We start from the raw sequence: 24,067 nt of genomic DNA on the forward strand, positions 1-24,067 counted from the left end.
GTACCCAGTCATCCTCTCCACCTTGTCCTGATGAAGGAGGCCGATGCCATCAAGCTGTTCGTGGGGCAGATTCCCCGGAATCTGGAGGAGAAGGACCTCAAGCCTATCTTCGAGCAGTTTGGCAAAATTTATGAGCTAACAGTGATTAAGGACAAATACACAGGCATGCACAAAGGTAGGTCTCACAGTATAATGCAGCATAAGCATAGCAAGAAAAAAAACATGGACAAATAAATAGAGAGATATTAGGTACCACATCGATAGACGTGTGACACTAACATAGGTGGTGGGTTTTTCCTGCTCTGAATGCCACCGGTTTCCATAGAAACTGTCACACCTTTGCTCATCTTCATTTCCTGTTAACACTGCAATGTGAGATCATGTCGACAGGCAAACACGCTTCTTTATATTCCACAGGGGAGTATGATATATAAAGCTGTGATGAATAGGTTTTTAATATATGGGATCTAGTAGTTGAGAGCCTTCTAATTATGTGAATGATTAGAAGGCTTTAAATAATGGCCACCTCCAACAAAAGGTTGGTAATAAACTGTAGCAAATAAACACTCTCTTTCTCTCTCTGACACATTAACACACACACACACTGACCTGGGGTCTTGTGTGTTATGAACCAGATTAGGTTGTATGCTCCAATCAGTGTAATGGGCCTGTAAGCCTGTGTCTCACAAGGGAAAGAATCTGTTGTTCTGAGAGTCCCCACGGCCACAGTAAGCACCTCCTTAATGCAATGAGATGGACCATAAGATGCACGTGTGTCTGTATGAGTGTGTCATGTACTTTCCTGTGAGGGGTCATTTGTTTTATCTTTATTTATGTATTTTTTTTGTTGAGTCATTGTCAATTTCTCAGATGTGAATGTGTCCTGTGTAGTCAAATCTTTTCTTATCTGTTCTAAATTTACATTAGTCTGTCCGAGATGTCACTGGGATGCTAACCTGCTGCTAATCTTGTTGTCTTAGTGCTGGTGACAGGTGTAGTAAACAGCTCTGGCCAGCCAGCTCTACTACCTACCTACTACCTACCTCTCTCTCACACACACAGGCACAGGTACAGCACATAGGAAAACAGAGGGAGTGTATTTGGAGTGATCGTGAGGCATGCATAGTATAGGGCAAAAATCTGGCTGTAAGGCCTTGTTAGCCCGGCGCACACGTCTGTGGTGCTGTCATGTGTGCTGACTTGTGCCGTGCCGTTCTGAAATGTGCTGTCCCGTGGAGTGTCCTTCTCTGCTCTAGAGTGCATCATTATGATGTTATTAAGTTCAGTTACAGTGCATGGATATATATTTTTTAATCCTTTAGCAAGTTAGCCTATTGATAATTCAGAATGGATGAGTGTTATCAAGGAGGGGTCCAGAAAAGGACATTTAAATGATTTAAATGGTGTCTGACTGTGTGTGTTCGTAGGTGGTTCAGACAAAGACATAGCATGACAAATATTAAAGCAGTGAACTTTTCTACCTTTGCCCCTTTCCCTTCTCTACTGTTACTCTCTGACAGGATGTGCATTTCTGACGTACTGTGCAAGAGAGTCAGCACTGAAAGCCCAGAGTGCTCTGCATGAGCAGAAGACACTACCAGGGGTAAGTTCACTTCACCAACTTACACATGCATTGGCAGACAGTTATATACTGAGTTACACTCATATCACAAGTGCCCCTCCCCCCATCTACATACACATGCTGCCATCTACTGTGACATACAAGTGACTTAACATCAATATGTGCCTGTGCTTTTAGAGGTTCATCTCCCATTAGTAACACTGTGACATAACTCAGCAGCCAGGCGTCTTGCTGCTAAGGATGAATGTTACTTCTCACTGGAGACACATAAGGCACATTATCATCTCCATTTCTCTATCTGTCTCTGTCTCTCCATTTCTGTTGGTCCCTGTGTTAGCCTCCAGTGATAGCTCCTGCCTAGAGAGTGTGTGTAATTAATGTGACCATTCCCCTTTGTCTCTTCCCAGTCTCCCTCAGTCTCTCTAGTGAGAGATTGTGTGCAGTGGTTAGGCTAGGGTAGGACACTGTTCATTATGGATGGAGCACCGTGCAAGGTCTGTGTCTGTTGTGTAGGCTTTACCTCTCTGTCGCTCCCTCGCTCATTTTTTTTCTATCTGACCTGGTTTCCACTGCAGTTAAAAATGAATTTTACAGTTAACTGTTTTGGAACATTTTGCAATTTAACCCTATTTTCTAACCCAAAAGTAGCGTGCTGACGGCCCAGCCGAATAAGAGTGTCGTGACAGTATAGGACATTTTATCGAAATTACATTTTCCTATCCTTATCTAAATACTGATTTACAGCAGTAGTTTACAGAATAGTGAATGTACTTCCGTCATCTGTGAGCCTTTCTCTATCTTGATCGCTGTGTCGCTCTGCCACTGATCAGAGTTTCAGTTCCTGCACCTTCTCTGCAAGCTAGGATGTTGATAAGATCTCTGTGCAAAAATGGTTGGAGGAGAGACTTTGGGGGAGGGGAAATGTTCTGACACACACAAGCACAAATCCCTGCATACATACATATTGCAATCATGCATGCTTTTTAAATGCAGTTGGGGAATGCCTCTACATTCATACATACAGAAGGACTCACTTGTCCAAATGCAGCATCTAAATAATTACATGAATCCAATTAAAACTAGTTGGAAGTCTGACTTTGTTGCAAAAATCACCTCTCCACTGTCTGCTGTGTGTTGTTCCCCTCTCACCTGCTGCCTTGTGACTCATTCTCCTCACCCTCTTTACTGGATTTTTCTTCATCCTTTCTGGTTGATGACTTGCAAAGCAGGAAGTAACAGACTTGTTGCAGACAAGGGAAATTATCTATAAACTTGATTAGTGAGTAGGTAGTCACAATAAATTTCCAGATAAATAATAACAAATATTCTGGACACACAGAGGAAACATTTGCAGGGAGGATACTTGTTAGTGGCACAGAATCACTAAAGAACCAGTATACAACAATCAGAAGCACCACTCCCCTGAGGAAAACTGGTGCTGAAACAAGGGTGTGGTTGTCGTGTGTTGGGTTTTCAATAAGCCTGGATTCTTAATGTGCAACATTACTGTTTCCACATGTGGTTTTACTCAATTTGGACAGGCATACCTTCTCCTTAATGGTTTATTAGAAAGAGAAATCTTCCATTATTCTGTCCAATTTGTATCAAAAGTTTCAGAGTAAAGTATTGGTAAAACTATGCAAAAAATAATTGACTGAAAAACTTATTTTGGCATGCTGTGTTCAGTGAATTGGCTGATTAATGCCAACGAATTTCATTACATTACGTAGTTTTCCAGCAACACTTTACGCTATTCAAAGCACTCAGAAATGTTTCATGCTCATTCCCATTAACTTGTTAATCACTCTATGTTGTCCACAACCTGGGAATACATGTGCGTCTTGTAGTTTTTATATTTATGCTGCATTATTTTGGTGGATATATTTTAGCTTGGAGATCTCTAAATGGTGCATTACTTCCCCTCCACTAAATCTTTTCTTAGGTTTAGCTCTGCTGTCATTTTCCACTGTCTTTTCTCTATCCCGTGTCTTCTTTCGTCTTCATCCACCTCCCTGCCTATTGCCCTCTTTGACAGGACCTAGGAAGTAATTCAGATAATTTCTCTTTTTCACATATCCCTCCATTATGCCATTCTTTTCTCCCTAAGAATAGCCTTTTCATCTTTTCTTATTCTTCCTTATTCTTTCATTTTATCTCTTTTTCCTCTGAAATCCCCTCGGTGCTGTGTTCAACTCCTCCCCTCACGCCCTCAGGTTTCTCTGTACCAGTAGAATATGACAGAATGTTCCCCTCGCTACGTCCAACCCTTTCATTGCTCGCTCTTTTCCTCTCAGGAATCTCTTCATGGTATCCCTGTCTTATCCCCCTCATTTTTTTCCGTCAGTGCACACTTGAGCTTCCTCCTCAGATTCTCATTTCACAGTCATTTATGGTAACCCTTCTCATAAGTCCTCTCAACATCAGCCCCTCTTTCTCTCCTTAACCCCCCCCCCCCCACACACACACACACATAGAGTAGTTCCTCTACTCCTCATCTCATTTCCCCTCCTCTTGATTAGTTGACCCTTTTGACCGTTTCACACCCCCATCTCCTCCCTCTCCTCCCCTCTCTCCTTCTTCTAAGGCTCCACTTGTTAAGCTGCATGATTAGTTTCTCACAAACTAATTTTCACAGTCAGATCCTCGGCTCACCGTCGGGCAGGTTTTTGTGTGTGTGTGTGTGTGTGTTTGTGTGTGTGTACACAGTAGTCTTGGTTTAGTGGGACTTGAATATTGAGATCACTCTTAATTGCAGGTATTGTTAGAAAGCAGGCACCTCATACAAATGTAATCGTCAAGCAGTAAAATTTTTTCAAAACATGTTGAATGCTACAAAGTGCTCTGGCTCCCTTTTCTGTCACTGACTGATGAGATTTATCGCAGACTGTAAAGAAGCAGGCAAACACAGAGGGATGCAGAGAAACTAAAATGTCCCTGACCAGCTTTAGCAGGGTCAGTGCACTGTCAGATTGGAAAAATGAGGAAAAGGACAGAGAGACTGAGAGAGAGATGAACAGATGGCCTTATCAGAGTACCCTGCGCCTTGTGTTTAATTTGGACACAGCGTGGGAAAGAGAATCACTGAGGGAGAACAAGATGAAGAGAAGGAGCAATAGACAGAGAAAGAGAGAGAGATATGCATTATATTAGTCACAATGGCAGACTTCTAACAGTGAAGCCACTAGTACGTCCCACTGTAGCACAGAGAATTTTTTTTGTTGTATCAGATGTGGTGTAGAGATTTCCCCTGTGAATATCTTTGTGAAAGAGCTCATGAGCACATATCAGTGCTTATTTGCACTTAAAAATTGAATTCCTCATTCACATTTGCCTGCAGGAATGGTAGCAAATAGAAGTGATGAGGAAAATGAGCAAAGAGGCAAAAATCAGCTCTAAGTGTTGTTATTTTTGTTTTTATCTCATTGATGCTTCATTAAAAGCATATCCAGTATTGCTTGATAAGGACAAATAAGCATCTCCATCAAGCAGTATTTTATTTATTTTATTGTTTTTGTCTTTAGATGAAACACGCAGTTTTAATGTTTATATTTCTGCTATACATCACAGTGCCATGTTGATTTCACTACACACATTCGATCACATGTTGTTGAAGTTATTAGCGATGAAATTGTTCAGGATGTAGTATGTTTCTCATTAGCCCAGAGTTAGTGGCAGTCGGCTGACAGCGTGTGTCCAAGGTCAGAGGTCAGGGCTCATGCTCTGGTCAACAAATTCAGAGGGGTTGGTCTAAGAGCCATAAAGCTTAGCTTCCAGAGGAACCATTAAAATGACATGACATCCCCCGTGAGCTGTTACATCCAGTGCATTTGACAGAATGGTAAAGATGGGATGTTGAAGTGAAAGCTAGATATGCAGTGTTTTCTTAGTAGTATATATATATATTTTTGGTAATTATTATGCCTTTAGGGGAAACAAGTGAGGCATAGTTTGGCTTGTAAATAATTTTGCTGGAATTTGAGGCTGAGTATCAAATGCTACACTGTGCAAAACAGGTTTTTGTACTTCTGTTAAATTTGATGTAACTAAGATTGCATTAGCCACTTAAATATGGTTTTTGTCACATCCTGTGTTTGTATATAGACAGTTTGTCTATATTTGTGTAATAAATAAGAATGAGCATTAAAGAAATCTGAAATACCTATACTTTAAAAATTAATTCACATTTTATACCCCATTACAATTTAAAAAAGACTAGTCTTAAATGTCCTATTTCCTAATTTGTTGACATTATTTGTCATTTCCTTCCTGTAGATTTTCTAGCTTTCCTCAGCTCAGGGTTGCTAACAGACAAAAAACACAGAATTACTTAGTGAAAATGCTAACAAAGATGTGTCAAAAATGTGCAAATGTACTTTTGTGCTCATACACTTGCTATAGTCACAGTAATCATTTATACACAACTGTCCTTACTTCATCCTTATCCAACAAACCATCCATCCATCCCCTCTCTCTGATTTTCCATCAGGCCACACTTTCCTCCTGGCCTCTTTAGATTGTAATGTCATATCTCTCTCCACTCTCTGTCCCTCTTTCTGTCTCTTCCAATCCTACTGCTTCTGTATTTCCTCCCTTATCTTCCCCCTTATCTTTCTCTTTGTTCTTTGCTGCTGATATCTCTCTCTCCATTTAATCTGCACTTACTTCTCTCTGCCTTTATCATTCCCTTCGTCGTCCTACTTCAAACACAAGGGTGTGTACACACACACACACACACACACACACACACACGCGCACACACACACACACACACGCGCACACACACACACATCTGTTTGGTCATGCTGGCACATCTCAGTGTAGGTGAAATTAAAGTGTGATAAGCAGCTTACCAGGTTGTGTGTTGTCATGCCTCACTGCTCTCCAGGCGACACTCTGCTACCTGTTCTTTGATTAGAGCCAATCCAAAGCATACACACACACACACACACACACACACACACATACAATGACACAGTGTATGCCTACTGAATTATTAAAAAAGCAGAAGCACAACAAGAAAGGCAGTAACTGATAACAGTATCTGATAAAGCGAAGGATCGATACACTTATAAAGAATATAATAAAAGTTTGTTCTATTCATATTGATTCAAACCATATGGTTTGACAGTGTGTACATTGAAATAGTTCTAGGGTTACTGCTGGATCATAGAAACATGTTGAGAGCTGTTATATATTTTATTGAACCTTGATCGAAGAGAGAAGGAGTGAATTTATTTATGTCCCAGACTGAAAAGGCTCTACTTTCTATGCACGCATAGTGTGGACTCACATTGACCCAGCAGTGTACTTGCAAGATGCAGCAACAGTGGCTTAGTAGTAGTCTTTGTAGTTAGTTCAACACATTTACATGACATTTTTGGTTTGATTACAATACAAATATCAATTGCTTGTCCCATTACTATGTCAGAAGCGTTATGAGACTGGGAAGTAAGGTACTATCTTTTTATATGTGTCCATCATCTAGTACTTGATGTTTAGCACATCCACCCTAGATGTGTAATGTGTGCATGCGTGTGTTTCCATTTGCAATCTAAGATGCCTGGCAGGCGGTCTCCCTGTGGGGCAAAGCTATGATGAGCAATTATCCACTAGGGCGACTTTGTAGGCTAATTTAGCATATTTATGTGGTCAGCAGCACTGTTTACTATTCCCCTTCACTGCTTACTGCTGCACTTTCAATTTAGAACAGACCCCAGCTCACTTGCGCACTCTTTCCGTTTCTCTGTCTCTTCCTCCTCTGCCATCCCTCTGCCTCTATCTCTCCGCGCCTGATGGGGTTTGTGATGTGTATCGCTCGCCCCTCCCCTGTGCTGTTTCTCTATTTTTATCCTCACTGTGTGTGGGATGGGAAGGGAGTAGAGGGACAGGTGTAAACTCAAGTGTGTGTGTGTCTGGGTGATTGTATACAAGAATTAGAGAAAAGAGGAGGAGCCAATGAGAAGGCTACAGAAGGGGTATATACAGAGCAGAGGTGTTTGTGTGAGATTGTGTACAGCTAAGACCAAGGGGGATTTAGCCTATTTGTTTTAAACAAAAGTCAGTGCTTATAATGTATGTTTGTGCATTTATGTGTGTGTGTGAATGTGTGTGCATGTAACATGGAGAGAGAACGAGAGCCTGCCTCATATTTCACCACAAAATCTAATCATAGTCTCATAAAAGCCTAACCCTGGAGAGTGCCTTTGTCTTTAAAGCTTGATACACACACACATGTACACAGAGGAACATTTGTATCTTGGCCAGTTTGAAAATTTTGTGGACACATGATTACCAGGGTATGTGATCACTGCCAAATCTGTGTCTCTCAGATGCTGAGCTCTAAAGTAGCCCAAAGTTGAGTTGAGTCCATATCATGCACCATCTGTTTTGTAAATCCAGCCAGCTACAAAAATCTGCATGGCCTTCTTTCATTTCATTCATTCAGTGAATGAAAAAGACTGTTCATTTGCAATTATCAGTCATCATTATTGCATCTGATGCTGACCCATAATTTGTTCTAGCAACTTAAAGCTGACTTCAGACTTTGAGTGAAGCAGCTTTAATGTCCCCATTTAAGTCTTGGATTCCCAAAATGATTTACTGCAAGCTGCACACTTTACGTGATGATAATTCAAAACCAAGGCATCTCCGACTGATACTGTAACATTTCAAATGAATGTAATATGTAAAAGACAACAAGCAGCCAAATCATATAGCAAACATCACCCCATTTTTACCTTAGTTACCATAACATTGACAGTTTCATCTCCATTTCCTAGTACATATCTTAATGTACTGCTTTCGATACATTTTGGCAACCACAAAATATAGTGTCAAAATGGACCCTGAACACTAACTAAGGAATTGACAGTCTTCTATGTAATTATATGTTAAATTCTTACTTTTTGCATAGTATACACATTTCATGTTTAACAATTGAAATCCGCTGCTGTATATACATTATAAAAAATCAAGGATGGCATTGGCATGAGTTGGTATGTTTCAATCTGCCCAATTATTTTGTTGGGTTGAAAATTACAATATCTTGTCTCAGCATGTAATATTTATATGTCTACACTGAGAGTAGGACCCATACAAGTGTGCTGAATGAGTGTGAATTCGTCTGAATGAAAAGGGGGGTTAAGAGCAGTGGAGGAGGGCCATGAAGAGGTTTGGTATGAATAGGGGTCTATAGACAGGGAGGGGGTAGGGTGAGACAGGGGAAGAGCAGAGGAGGTCAGGCTAGAAAGAAGGAGGAAACGAGACAAAAGTTTCCCATAATGAGCATGAAGGAAGAGGCAGGGGGGTGGTGTGTGGAAGAAAGGGCTTTTTCTGGGTGGTGAAGGAGTGGGAGGGAATCGGGGTGCACTTCTGTCAATTTAAACACAGACATCTGTCAGAGGGGGCCACTGGTGTGTGTCTGCATATGTGTCTATATCTGTGTATGTAACTAGGCAAGCAAAGACAATGGGAGGACGTTTGGTTGCAACTTGGGTGTGATCATTGCTCTGATGTCACTTTTGTAACCACACTTCAACTTGGTGTCCAGATAATGACTTTTCCACACTGACTACAGGGAAAGCTGAAGCTTAATACCACCAAATAACACAGGTATAGATTGCCACATCTCACTATGATATGTCCAGCAACAGAAGACAGGTGAATAGGGCAACAAGGCTAATAGAGGTCCATATTCTTTGGTTTGTTAATGCGTGACAGGAGCACTGTTGTAATACTAATGCTCCTTTGAGCATGAATGTGGGTGTATGCGGTGTAAATTGAAAGGCTTTACAATTAAGGTTTTTTAAGCAATCAGATTTTGTTCATATTTTGATTTGAAGTACATTTTAATGAATGAAGACAGTGTATACATAATTACTTTGTGTGTATGATTTATTATATAATAGATTATTTGGTCTTGGATCTTTAGACATGTACACTGATTACTGATTACACACTATTATTAGTGCATCTAATTCTGTTGTAGCATGTATTTACAGTTACATCCGTTCCTTATCATGGAACATGTAAAATCTAACAGAGTTAGGAAAAGACAACAAAATAAAGACAAGCTACACATTGTTTGAAAGGGTTAATAAGAGTAATTATAAGATCTTGGAAGTGATTTTGCCTAGTTAGTTTCTCACCATGAAATAGAAATGAGTTGTTTTAGATACCATGAAAAAAACATATATGATATTTTCCCATTTAGTTAAGCTTCTAGAAGACCATACCAGTCATTTGTATATTTGTCATGACTTGTTTTATGGGATCCTGTCTAATGCTATGTAAGCATTCAAAAATGTGCCACTGGCTTTGAATCGAATGCAATCTTGCTGGATATGAGATTTTAGCAATCATAAATTTGTACGGCTTTCACAGTCTTTTTAATTCACCAGCTCATTTCCCAAAGGACTTAACACTCTCAAAAATAGAAAGAAGGTCCAAGTGCATAGGTCTAACAGTTATCCGCTATAGTGCTGTTGGATTATATTGGACTAAATCCAAAGGATCAAATTTCAGTGAGTGCTTCATGGCTGCGTGTAGAATGTCCTCATTTAGGTTTTTTGACAAAAACAGCATAATAATATAGGGATCTACAAGGTAGTTAGTTCTGCTTTATGCATGGTTTAATACTATTACTATGGACCATGATAAAGAGAAAAAGAGAAGGCAATAGAAGAAGGTAATCCCTGCTCCAGTGGAGAGGCTGATAAAGGGTTAACTGCCAGATAAAGTATTGAGTGGAGGATAAGAAGGGCAGACTTCTCAGGTGTGAAGAATGGAATGAGTGCGACAGAGGAAAGAGGGATGAGAGCAGGGGGATGGGCTGCACAGGATCTTGTAGAATGGTTGCAGACTCCCGTTACCAGGCAACCGAGCTGAGTGAGATGCCAGGTTGCTAGGTAACCTGAGGATGCAAAGCTTTAACGTGGTGTGATAGAGAGATGGGAGAGAGGCGGAGTGGAGCGCTGCTTCTGGGCTACTCCACCTTTCTATTCACTCTGTTTCTCACATTCCAATATCTTCATCCAGCTGTGAATTAGAACTGTCACCTCAGTTTTATCAGGGAGCCAGTATGTTGCATTTTATAGCATCTTACCAGCCATGCAGAAATATAAACACACTCAAATGTAGTATATAAAACACTTCCTCTATTAATTACTCTCAGACAGATAATACACTGAGTAGAGCTGTGTGATGTGTACTATAGTTGAAACCCTAATATGTAATTTAAGACAAAATTTTGTCCACTATTTTGATTGTTGTGATGGATTATCTTTTGTCTTTTACTAGTTTACAGTAAAGTAATGACAATAGGACAACTAACGATTATATTCATCATCAATTAATATACTATTTTTTCTAGATTACTTAACTATGGTCTTTACATTTTCCGAAAATGGTGAAAAACCTTTCCTGAGACCAGTTCGATGACTTAAAAGCCAAATGCCTAAGGATATTTTGTTTGCTATGATAGAAGTAAAAACATTCATATTTAGGAAGTTATAACCAATATTTTATTTCACATTTCAAAGAGTTGGGCTTTTTAGAATGCGTCGCTAAGATGCTTATATGTCTAGTTTAGCTGAGTTATAGCCAAGTGAAAAAGAAATGTTCCTAGCTATTTGATAATATCCATACAGCAGATTACTGTCAAAAACTGTGTTTCAACATCTTCTGTAGCAGTAGCAGTCATACCCAGATAGGAAAGAGAGGAACATTATCACCAAGCTGTTAGGTCAGAATATTTAACATGTATTTACCCCGAGCTACAATTAAAGCACGTATAGTCATAGAGTACTACAATCATCGCCTACAATATCTTTTCTACAAGAATTTTGCACCGAACAGGATTAAAAGTATTTTTTGGTGCCTAAGTGGGTACTTCGTCTAGTTCAAAGTAAAGGCATATTTATATTAAACATTCATATATTATGTAAAACAGTTTATACATAAGACACCATTGGGATAAGAGTGCTGCTGTTTAGCTGAATTTTGGTTTTGTCAAATGAAGGTTATACTGTACTGATGATAATTAGTCTGTAGGCCTGAAAAGCACGTTACGGCAATGAAGAGAATGAGCATGAGTAGGAGCGACATGAGAGAGGGAAGTGAATGAGATAGAAAGTCAGAGCAAGAGAAGGGATGGAAGAAGACAAACAAAGCAGAGTTTCCCATGTCACCGGGCATGGTATGGAGGGATTAAAGAGATGAGAGTGGAAAGAGAGGAATTGAGGCTGGGGGACAGAAATAATGCTAGATCGTGGAGAAGGGATAAAAATAGTTTTCCTTTCTTGTGCACTCTGGAAAATGGACATGAAATTGTGTGGATGGAGTGTTCCAGGGGAGACCGAAAGGGGGAAGGGTGTGTGTGTGTGTGTGGGTACGTGTGTGTTTGTGTGATGAAGCGAGTGTTTGTGTCTGTAAACAGACACACACATACACAGCATTGTTTATTATGCTGTACAATGTAATCAGTTTTATATTTCTATCTGTGGGAACATTTGTAGAGTATTGCCCTCAAGAGTTTGGTTGGCAAATAATGATCAAAATGATAACATTGATTGGACACTGTAGTTTAATCATTGTTCCAAACTGTGCATGTACATACACATTTACATGCTCACCACCCCCTGCCCTCATGATGTGGTGCAATGGTTTGTTCCACTGATTTTGCGTAAGTGGGGGAGGGGGTAGAATACGATTTGATTGGATAATCCAAGGATTTAATATCCCCTAATCCTGGCACAATCCTCTCTGCATTACTGCAGGGAGTAAGATTAACTGTATGTGTGCAGCATGCGTTTGTTTCGGTGTGTGCAAAAAAGAGAGTGGGAGGAAAACTGTAGTTTAAATTGTGTATGTGTTTTTGTACCCACATGTATGCTACATGTAGTTTGTTTTAAATTGTGTTAGCACTACAGCATGCAAATGGAGTTGTGTTTGCATGCAGGGTTTGGCCATGCGTGTGTGAGTGGATGTGCCTCCACAGTGAGCGGTCATGCAAGCTCGCACTCAATCATATATCACATATCTTGCCCTCATGCGCCACTGCACCCCAGCTCATGTATGAATTCACTTTCCTCAGAGATCCAGAAACTAAGAGTGCTTCTTAGTATGCAGCAAGGCAGACTGAACCACACTACAGTAGGAAGTTTCTTATACGGGCGCACGTTTGCAGATGGTTACTTTTAATTAAGTCTTAATTAGAACGTGAGTAATTAGAGGATAATTTGACTTGAAAGGGGCATGTGGCTGTTCATGTGTGTTCAAGTAAAGGAGAGAGAGAAATAGTGGAATACAGTGTCTGACTGACTAACAGGGACTGTCCTTTATTTGCATTTTTCTCTTGGGCTCAAGAAAATTTTAATTACTCTATTACAATATAGATTCAGTTCTCTCACCTTCTACTCCTTTCTTTGCTCAGAGCCAACTCACACTTATTCTTCTTGTGGATACTGCCCACATCGCTTCATGATTCTCCTAAATTTCTGTTCTGTTCACATATATTTTCAGTCTTAGTGCTCATTTCTCCCTGTGTTAGATAAAAGGATTAGGGATGATGTTGTGGAGATCAGTATGAAGCCAGCAAACCGCTCTCAAACACAAATTCTTTGTTTACCCAAAGAGCACAGCAGTCGCCCTTGGCAACCAGCATCCTTGTTTACCTACCCAGTGTGCCGTCATACGATTGCCATGACAACGAGCTAGTTGCCATGCCAATTTTCCGATGCCATTGTGTTGTCTTTGTAGTAGCAGTGTGCACGACTCACCTGCTGCCTTTTTCCTTCTCCTCCTCTTTTAGCCCCCATGTTTCTTTATATATTATTGTGTCAGTATTTTAAAACAGATCTCACAACAGCAGGTCAAAAACAAAGACATTCTCAGATACAAACTGATAGGCCTTGATTGATAAGTCGCTGTTTGTTTGTATCATTAGGTGTTTCTGGTTAGTCTGTTTTACTGTCTCAAGATTGAGCTTGAATAGGTGTAATTAAAGAAGAAATGGAAGAGGTGATGAGTCGATGGATGGATAGACAGAGGAAAGGTTAGTGGACACAAATCTTGATACAATCAGCCTGCTCTACAACACAGCCTGAAATCAATGAACAAGACAGGACTGATCGATGAGTTGATAGCAAAAGATGGATGATGGTGTGGACGGACAGCAATAACACCAGGACTCAAATACGATGGTTGGTTGGATGGGTGGATGGATGGGTTGATGGATGGCTGGATGGATGAACAACAGTGTGAATCCAAGGTCACACAAAACTGTTAGGATAGAATGTGTGTATATTCTGTAAGTTTATGTTTATTCTGACAGCTCCAGTCAATAATGGTGTGGGGTTAAAAATGTACATTCCATCCTCTGTGGACCTTCTGTGTGTGTCTGTGTGTGTGCGCATGTGTTGTTTATGTGAGCTGGTGTCTCTGTGACTCTGTGTGATGGCCTTACCTTAGATCAATAGCTTTGTGGTGACAGCTAAGAGCTGATTAATCAAATGTATGGATCAGTCTCTTGCTGTTCTGCCCTCTCCTCAATTACCAGCTTCATTACATTGCCTTAACACCCCACTGGGACCTTTTTCCATTCTTCCTTCTCATCCTCTCTCTTTCACCTCCTTCTCCCCCTGCTTTCTGTCACTTCTCTCATTCTCTGTTCCCTTTACGCGTCTTTACGCGTTTAAAAAATGTACTCTCTTGATTTGGTTTTGGGACATTTCAAAGCTAGAAATAGGAAATAGTATGTATGTTGTTATTTTCCCACTTTTTAGGCTTTGCTTTATGTATCCACATCACTCTCTTCTTCATGTCGGGCCTCCTCTCTCCTTTACCTTCATCTCCTCGCTCTGGATCCATCCAACTCTGCCTCTCTTTTCATTGTCATTTTGCAGCCCTTCTCCTTCTCCTTCCCCACCCCATCCCTCTGGCATTAACACTCTTATTGCCTTAGTGCTATGACTAAGCACTGTTTGTGTAGTAGGTGTTTGTGCATATATATGCCTGTGTGTGTGTGTGTGTGTGTGTGTGTGTGTGTGTTTGTGACAACCCTGTGTCGCTGTAGATAGCACAGACCAATCAGAATATGTGTGTAAATGCATTCACTAAAACTCTAGGCGATGGATTTCTGTAAACGTGACATTTTTTAAACACAGCAAGTCACGACTGAATCACGCCTTACTTCTCCCTCCTCCCCCTGTCTTTTTCTTTTTGAATCATCCTCTCAGGGGCAGCTCTGCTTTCATCCTCCCACTCCCTATCTCACTCTTCATGTAATGCTTCTTTTCCATTCAATCCCCAGGTTCCTCTTGGCCTTCCACCTGCCCTTTCAGACAGTCGAAGTCAGTCAGGGTCCCCCAGGCCTCTCTCTGTGTCTCTCATTCTCCATCCTTTTATTTTCAGCTGACTGCGCTTGTTCCCTTCACACTCATGTCATCTAATCCCACTACAATCTTTCTCCTGTCCCCTCTGCCTCTTCCATCTCGCCCCCACCTCAGCTTACTCTTGTCTGTCATCTAATCCGTAGTTCTTCTGTAATCCAGATCAGATGGCCTGCATTCTTAATCTCACTTCTAAATCACCCCTCCAATCTGTATGTGTGTGTATGAGAGAGAGAGAAATCAAAGATAGTAAGATTGTGTGTGTTTTGACAGAGATAGAGAGCAGCCTGGAACAGAATTCAGACACACCTGTCACCTGCTAACCTTGATTTATCAGGGGCTAAAAAAAACACATGGGCGGATTCAAATACACACATTCATTAATACTATAAATAAAGTTTCAACATTTTTTTCAAGATTCTGAATATTACACTTAATCTCGGTAATTCTCTTGTCACCTTTTTTATTTCACATTTCACAAAAGGAGTGCACCAACCTGGGCACATTGGCAGAAATATTAATTTATGTAATTGTCAAATTGTCAAATCCAAGAACTCTTTATTGTATGTGAAGTTAGTTGTCCTGTAGTAAGACAAATGGAAAGAGTGATGTTTATGTTGACCATCTGTGTTGATGTTCCGGCTTGTTTATCTCTTCAGATGAACCGGCCAATCCAGGTGAAACCAGCTGACAGCGAGGGCAGAGGAGGTGAGGTGCACACTTAAATATCTTCACAGACACACACTTTATTGTGACAGAGTGAAGGATATGTGTAAAGTTGGACAAGACAAAGATGGAAAGTAGTCCACAGTTTGCTTGACAGGGCCCTTAGACTCCTGATTTTAGTAGACACACATGTAGACACACTTTTGAATTAAACGATCCCCTTCCTTCTCTTATTATGATTGTCTGTAAGCAATACTGCTCCCTGCTGGACAACAATGGTTGCTTCTATAGAAAGATGTGTATAGATTTAGAAACTAATTCATTATTTGGTTTTCCTTCCTCCTCAGAGGACAGAAAGTTATTTGTGGGTATGTTGGGAAAGCAACAGAGCGATGAGGACGTCAGAAGGCTGTTTGAGCCTTTTGGCAGTATAGACGAGTGTACTGTCTTGAGAGGACCCGACGGCACCAGCAAAGGTAACACATGTTTAAGCACACAAACAAAAAAATATCACAACCTGCCTTCATTACTAGTACTTTATTTTCAGTAGTACGGCAACAAACTCTTTTGTTGCAGGGTGTGCTTTTGTAAAATTCCAAGGACATGCTGAAGCCCAGGCTGCCATCAACAGCTTGCATGGAAGCCGCACAATGCCTGTAAGTTAAATGCATAGAAATATCAACTTAATAATCACTTCAAAGATTATAAAATTTATCTTACCGTATCTTATTACACATGATTACACAAGGAGCATACACAAGGCAAATACACACCATATAATGTGGTCTTCCAAAGATGTATGCATATGTCACGTGGGAGAGATTAAATTTTCTGTAGGTAAGTAAGCTAAGTAAGTGTCTGCTTTAGTCCTCTGCTAGGCTCCCTTTATGTGCTGGGAGCCCATCCTGTTCCCATTTGACTTATAAAATAGAGAAATGGATGAATTAATAAACACAGAGCGTTGTTCCATTAACATATAAAGAAGATAACACATAACATTACTTGCAATTGTGGTTGAAACTTAGGTCAGTCTCCATCTCTCTCCTCTCTTCACAGGGAGCGTCATCCAGTCTGGTGGTGAAGTTTGCTGACACAGAGAAGGAGCGGGGGTTGAGGAGGATGCAGCAGGTGGCCTCCCAGCTCGGCATCTTCAGCCCCATGACCCTTAACTTCCCCGCCTATAATGCCTACACACAGGCAGTCAATGCACAGGCAAGCAGCGAACACATGCACAAACACTCACTGTACCACACACATGTACGCACAAGTTTGTAAGGGGAGTGCTGTGCTTATGAAAGGATGTAATAAGTTTGAAGAGGCTATCAGTGGTCTAATTGGGGCTAATGTTATTACCCAGACAACAGAACATACGTCATCTGGCATTAGCTTTCCCGCAACACACAACCATTAACCCACTGACTCAGGACATAATGGCCTTGTAATTAGATCTCTATTCATCTGTTCCTCCATCACTCCCTCTGCCTGTCCCTTCCTCTCATTTTTTCTCCCTCCTTCTCTCTCTCTTCTATATCAATTTAACTGTCTCTTTGTCTACTATATCTCCCTCACTTTTTTTCCTCACTCACCCTTTCCCCTTTTTTCCCCTTCCTCTCTCTCTGCTTCCTTCCCTGTCCACAGCTTGTCCAACAGCAGGCCCTGGTTGCCCAGTCAGCATACTTGTCTCCTGTTGCAACAGTTGCAGCCGTACAGATGCAGCAGATGGCAGCGCTCAATGCCAACGGAATCATTGCCACACCCATTACACCCATCACACCATCCTCGGGTAGGGTCACACACACACCCCTGAATTTGTGTATGGTCAGACACAAGCAGAGGAGTTTTCCCTTTAAATATTTGGCTTCAGCAGAATAAAAGTGATGAAAAATGTTGCTGATTGTAATATTGCATGCTTTCATGTTTTGACAGTATTCTGCATAAGGATACAGGATAAATGGATAAATTATGCCGAACTAAGGAAACACATATAGTGCTATAGTAGGTGTAGTGAACAACAAAATAATCTATGTCTGTAGGTGCAAATACTCCACCAACCATCGCAGCAACGCCTGTCCCAGCTCTTCCTCCACCAATAGGTGTGAATGGTTACAGCAGTGTGCCAGCCCCAACCAATGGACAACAAGCAACAGAAACACTTTACACCAATGGGGTTCACCCATATCAAGGTATTTTAATCAAAGTGTAGACATGTGTAGAGTATTGCAACTAAAACATTAAATGAGTAAAAGACTCAATAATCTGTTAATACAATAATCTCTATTTTCGACCCTCAATGGTCTTTCATTTTCTCACTCTAGCTCAGAGTCCAGCAGCAGCCCTGGACCCCATACAGCAGGCATACGCAGGCATGCAGCACTACACAGGTTGGTGTGTGGCAAGTTGAAGACATGACTAAGTACATTTTATTCTGATTTCCTTAAATATATTATCTAACTTACTGTAACAATGAAGCAAAGCCCTGAGAACCAAAAGCTGACTCGCTGGAAACAGTAAATTACTGTTTTTGGTATTCAGTACTTAGGTTTACTTACTATGAGACATACAATATACAGATCACCTTACATGTGAGTGACATCTTCTCACTGTGGGCCTTTAACATTTGTGTGGAGATGGTATGTAATTTGTCCTGTTAATCACAAATGTCTCATTGTGTTATCAGAAATAAGTATTAACATGCAGCCCAGCAGGCAGCTCAGACTGTAGACTGTCTCAAGATATTTAGAACACTTATGAATAGGGAACAAGGCTACATGTCTGCTTTCAGTGTGACCACCTTCATTTCAAGGATACCTCTTGTTAAGGGCAACAGACTGAATTATTTTTGTTCTGATTTATTGTTGTGAATATGTCATTGTGACACAAGAGACATAAATGGCTGGTAATAATATGATACAGCTCAGATATTCCTACCTTTACACCATCTGTGATGTGTTATATCAGATCAACAGTGTCATTGTTTATCAGACTTTCTTTGTTCAACTGTTACAGTTTATAGTTTTCACCTTCAGCAGGAGACAAAATGACTCTATTGGCCAGCGCTATGTTGCCACCTGTTGTTTTTAACCAATCAAATTTTGTTACTGTCTGTCTCTTCCAATAGCGGCATATCCTGCTGCCTACGGATTGGTTGGGCAGCCATTCCCCCAGCAGCCAACACTGGTTGCCCAGCAACACCAGCAGCCCCAGCAACAGCAGCAGAGAGAAGGTGAATTGCCTTCTTGTCTGTGTTGGACCACACCCTTCTCTCCAGTATAAAGTTGTTTATCACAAGGATTTCACAGCCTGAAATCATTTATCACAGCCTGCCTAATGTATGTGTGTGTGTGTGTCTCAGGTCCAGAGGGGTGTAACATCTTCATCTACCACCTGCCTCAAGAGTTCAGTGACTCTGAGATGTTGCAGATGTTCCTGCCCTTTGGCAATGTCATCTCTGCTAAGGTGTTTGTGGACCGTGCCACCAACCAGAGCAAATGCTTCGGTGAGACACAGATATAGTGGCGAAAGAGGGAGGGAAGGGAGAGAACATCAGAGAAAGGAACTGGACTAGTAGAGGAATGGCTATGTAGAGTATAGCATACTGTGATATTGTGATAATGTGAGAGGTTTTTGTTCTCTTATTCAGGATTTGTAAGCTTTGACAACCCAGCCAGTGCTCAGGCCGCCATTCAGGCCATGAATGGTTTCCAGATCGGCATGAAACGACTGAAAGTGCAGCTTAAAAGGCCTAAAGATGCCAACCGTCCATACTAAGTGACAATTACGAGGAGAAAGAAGAAATAAAGCGAGGTGAGATGGTGGTGAGGAGGTGATGGGCAACACAACAACAATGGATTTGAGGTGTTGTTTGTTGGGGGAGCAGGAGGCTAAAATTAATTTAGTGAGAAAAAAAAGATGGAAAAAGTAACTTTAGATTTGACTCTACACTGCTAACTGATTGTAAAAAATTAAAAAGAAAAGCTTAACATGGCATGTTGTGAATATACGTTGGGTTAAACATAAAAACAGCTTAATCAACTCAGGAAAAGTGAAAATACTAAAATATTGTTTTCCTTTTTATTTTCTTTGACAATCTTATTTTCTTTCCTGCTGTTTTGATCTTTTCCTGAAACGGCAACTTACCTCACCCAAGATCCTTCCGTCCAATCATAATTCACGAGGACCCCATCGCTATGGCAATGGTTGCCTAGTGACCGATAAAGCCCTGACCCCCCCCTTCCTCTCACATTGTTGTAAGTTGATTGGTTGGCCTGTGTTTGGGTTGCTGTGGCGATTGATTGCCTGTGTTGGTTGCCCTTGGCAGTTTTTGTTATGTCACCTCGAGCAACCAGCCATGCGTTGACCTGCATGTCCTGTTGCTGTAGTGACCACAGACTGTGTTTGGTGCATTGTGACTTTATTTTGTATTGACCTGTGCACATACTGATCAATAACTGTCAATAGCCAGGACTGTACTCAGAATCAATAGATTTGATTGGATATTTGATATACTTAATCACTGCATAGTAACTTGTTAAATTCGTAGCAACGCTTGTTATTTTTGCAGCTTTGTTTTTGATCAGTTTCTGTAGTCTGTTTGGTGTCATTATTATTTGAACAAATTGTTTGGGTACAGTAGTGAGCGTGGGCATCTATGTGTACATATGTGTCTGTGTTACACTGTTAGTGTGTAATACAGGAGTGCATAATCCCTGTTGTATTAGCGTCTGTATAGAGAGGATTTCCAGATGTTTGAACAGTGCACTGGTGAAGAAATCTAGCACAGCACTTCAGTTTACTGCAAATATGAAAATGCTATGGTGCTAAAATGGCAGTCCATTTTGGACAAGAGGCCTTGTCATCGTTACACACTATAAAATGTAGAAGTTTAAAATGGCCACAAACTGGTCCACAACATGGGCTCTATAGTTTAGAGGAGAAAAGAATGTAAGTTTAATGACAAATGCTCACTGTTTTGGGGTGAGCATGCATTTTGATGAGCTGTACTCTGACAGGCTGAGTTTGTAATCTTGGATTCTGATTTGTTACACTATTTGATATGGCACTTTAGTTTTTTGCTTCTTCGTTTCTCTTTATTGGTCTCTTTTATATTTTCTATCATTGCTTTTGTGGTGTTTCTCCCCTTCATTACCTCCCTCCCTCCTCCTCCTCTAATCCCTTATCTCCTCTTTCTTGTTCCACCTCTCTCCATGCAATTCTTCTCTAATTCTTCTCTACATGCCAGCCTCCTCTTTCTATCTCTCTAGCTCGTGTTTTGAGGTAACGAATATGTGGTTGTCATGGTGGAAAAACAAGTGCCTCTTGCTTATTGGAGAACAGCCTTCAACTATAGGAATTCTGGGAGAGATATAACACAAAATGAACATCAGATCTCTACGCTAAATTTAAACCTCCACCACCCCTAACGTTACCCAAAGAGGAGAAATCACGTAGCTGCTGTCACATGTGGAGGCACTGTCACATGGCAAGACACATTATAAATAAAGGATTGTGTTTCTATTTCTAGGCAAATCTTTACATAACAAATAATTTTCAATAATAAAAAAGGTATATCTAATACTACTGCTATTTAAACCGATGAAACCTGCTGCCCCTACATTCGTCTGATTAAAATTATCGCCCAGAATTTCTATATTGCAAATGCTAGAGAGTGATGCATGTCGGTAGTAGTGATTGCTTGCCCTGATTCAAGGCACACCAGGTAACAAAAAAGTCACAAACATAAACATGTTTTTTTCCAGATAGTGGATCTTTACAAACACATGCAGACATGCATATCTCCAGACACACTTCCATATGCACACAAGGACACAAATAATTGATTTTCACTGTATTGAGTTGCATGATTCAGACACTGTGTGTGTGTATGTGTTAAAGCACCATGATTTATTGCTGTTGACAGAGCTTTACAACTGTGAATGATGCCTCTTTGTTGAACTGAAGAAGTTGAGACTGAAAAAATTGCCATTTAGGAGCATCCTAAGGTGCAGTTTTGCTGCAAGATATATGATAGCAGTGCAGGTCATGCCTACTGAAGAATTTTGGTTGTTGGGAGGGGCATGTTTGACAAGATGTAAAGATACAAAGAGAAACATGGAGCTCCAGTGTATTTATAACTCTAACATATCTTCCCTTCTTTTCTGTCCCTTTCCTTGATTTATCACTCCCTCTACCCCCCAACTCTCCCTCCTTTCACAGGTGACCTTTCAGAGTCCAGCTGAGTTGGAATCCCAGGGTTCATTGTGCTTTCAGGCTGTCTGCTACCTTTGAGCGTCCGGGGAGTGCAGTCACATATACACACACATACACACACACACACTGACACACCTCACACAAATACACATGCACTCCCAACACTGACTCTCAAACGGTACAAGGCTGATATACAAATGTACATAAAGTGCACAAACACACACAAATACACAGTTCACACAATTCAGTAATCCTATTCATACAGCTGAGAGTTTCCCAACAGGGTGTTCAGTCCAGTTACGACAACTCAGACCAAGTGTGTATGGAGGGTACTGATGAAAAATGCTGATATATCATTTCAGTAGACTTTAACATGTCTATACCATGTCTATTACATGACAAATATAGAGGGGATGATGTTTCATAATAAAAAAAGAAAGAAAATACAAAAAACACAATTAAATGAGTAGGTTAGAGAGACTTTGGAGAAGATCCTAATGACCTGTAAATAATTTAGTTTACAAAGAGCTGCATTTAAAAAACAAGAAAAATTTCAAAAAGAATACTACTTTAGATAAACACTGGACAGGATACAGCAACATTATTATTATCATTATTATTATTAATATTTTTATTATTATTATTACCACCACCACTAGTAACATCATCATCTTCATAATGGGATATTACATTCCAAACTGTAAAATGGGAAATCACTAACCTATTTTAAATTTCTACTTAGATTTTAGGTGAAACACAGGGGAGGGGGGATTGCCCTTTTTTTGGGAGGTTTTAATATTTGAGCTATTTTTATTTATTTACTTATTTATTGGCTATTTTGTTTATTGGGAGAAGAGGTTTGAGTGGGTTGCAATATTTTCATTTTAGAATTTTCTAGATAAAAACTTTTGAGGGCCTGTTTCTGTCAGACTCTTGCAATCGAGTAATTATAATGTATGTATTAATTATTACAGCAATTATATTTATTTCTAATTTATTGAATCCTGTTTTTGATCCACTCTTTTTAAGTTAAAATAAAAAGTATCATACTAAATGCCTACACATGATTTATTAAGTGTGTCTTTGTATGTATGTGATAGAAAAACTATGACAGAGCATTTTTTAAATAATTTATTTCACATTAACATCTGGATTTGAACGATTCCACACCAAGGAATGCCAAAGGAATGAACGCACACATCCGTCTTCTGACCAGGAGAGGGCGTAAGTATAGAGCATGTAATCAAAAAAAGATTAAGCAGGAGTGCCCAGTGTATTATCTTCTGTATCTGTTTATGAGAGTAGGCTACTTATTTATCAGCAGAATTGCATTTGGTCATATTTGTTTTTATCTTTGAAGAAAATGTTCCTGTAAACTCTTCCCCTTGTGGGAAAATAATTCTATAGTTTTATCCCTGTGATGAGGTAATCTCAGTTCAGTGTACCAAAACAGAAAGAAGAGAATTTTAATGTATGCGGGTTAAATTACAAGTAAAGGTTATTAATGAGATTAGTGACAGCATAATACAGTATTTCATTAACTTGTTTCACCACAGGTATAAGTTTCAAAATAACACATCTGGATTCACAGGACTCATTTAACCCTGTGGTTTTCAAAAAATGTAAACTAATGTGCTTGTGATTCAAAGTTGCTGAAACTTGCTGAAAACTGAAAAGATATTTTGTTCAAGTAGAAATGCAATTTAAGATATTTATAGCTTGTATGACTAAAACTGTCAGCCTTACGGACCTTGCCCATTTGAACTCATCTTACATATTCTAATGTGTTTCTGTCTCATGGGAAGTTTTTAACAGGCTCAAGGTTAGTCTGGCCTTAAGAAATACTGTATGTCAGCCTGTAACCCCTCACATGCTTTTATAGTTCTTGGGTCAAAAGCATTGGAGCATAACGTCTTTCCTCTGCATGACTGTAGTTGTACAACTGCAGTAGAAATATCACACAAAGCCAGGCTAACAGAATTGTGTGTCTAAAAAGGCCAAAGCTACATGTTTTGTTAGGATTTAATTAATTAAGCAGAAATGCAGTGCAGGAAATAAAAAAAAAAGATGTAAGAAAAAACACAAACAATCCATGTAAGATCATTTTTATTATTTTAAAGAAACCATATGATTTATATTGGGCAAATTTAACGCTTATTTTTTAGTGTTGATTTATCAGATGATTATTTCATGATTAAAAATTGTCACCTACAATGTCTCACTT

General features: G+C 40.0%; 1 protein-coding gene across 2 annotated transcripts; it reads left to right on the top strand.

Annotated features, from left to right (window-relative positions):
• On the top strand, nt 1-22,689 carry LOC113136513 (CUGBP Elav-like family member 3). 2 transcript variants are annotated; one of them, XR_003296268.1, is made up of 14 exons: nt 1-175; nt 1,521-1,603; nt 15,630-15,678; nt 15,984-16,112; nt 16,213-16,292; nt 16,693-16,848; nt 17,275-17,419; nt 17,670-17,819; nt 17,952-18,017; nt 18,755-18,859; nt 18,989-19,132; nt 19,277-19,440; nt 19,784-19,883; nt 21,850-22,689. XR_003296268.1 is itself a non-coding variant. In XM_026317389.1 (13 exons), exons 1-12 carry the CDS (start codon nt 31-33, stop codon nt 19,402-19,404), a joined length of 1,380 nt encoding a protein of 459 aa, XP_026173174.1. In that variant the 5' UTR covers nt 1-30; the 3' UTR covers nt 19,405-19,440; nt 21,850-22,689. The 2 variants fall into 2 exon arrangements, 1 of the variants encoding a protein (XP_026173174.1); XM_026317389.1 differs by lacking the exon at nt 19,784-19,883.
• The last annotated feature ends 1,378 nt before the right edge of the window (nt 22,690-24,067 follow it).

This window comes from Mastacembelus armatus, chromosome 16 (genome assembly GCF_900324485.2).
Source record: "Mastacembelus armatus chromosome 16, fMasArm1.2, whole genome shotgun sequence".
Lineage (NCBI taxonomy): Eukaryota > Metazoa > Chordata > Actinopteri > Synbranchiformes > Mastacembelidae > Mastacembelus > Mastacembelus armatus.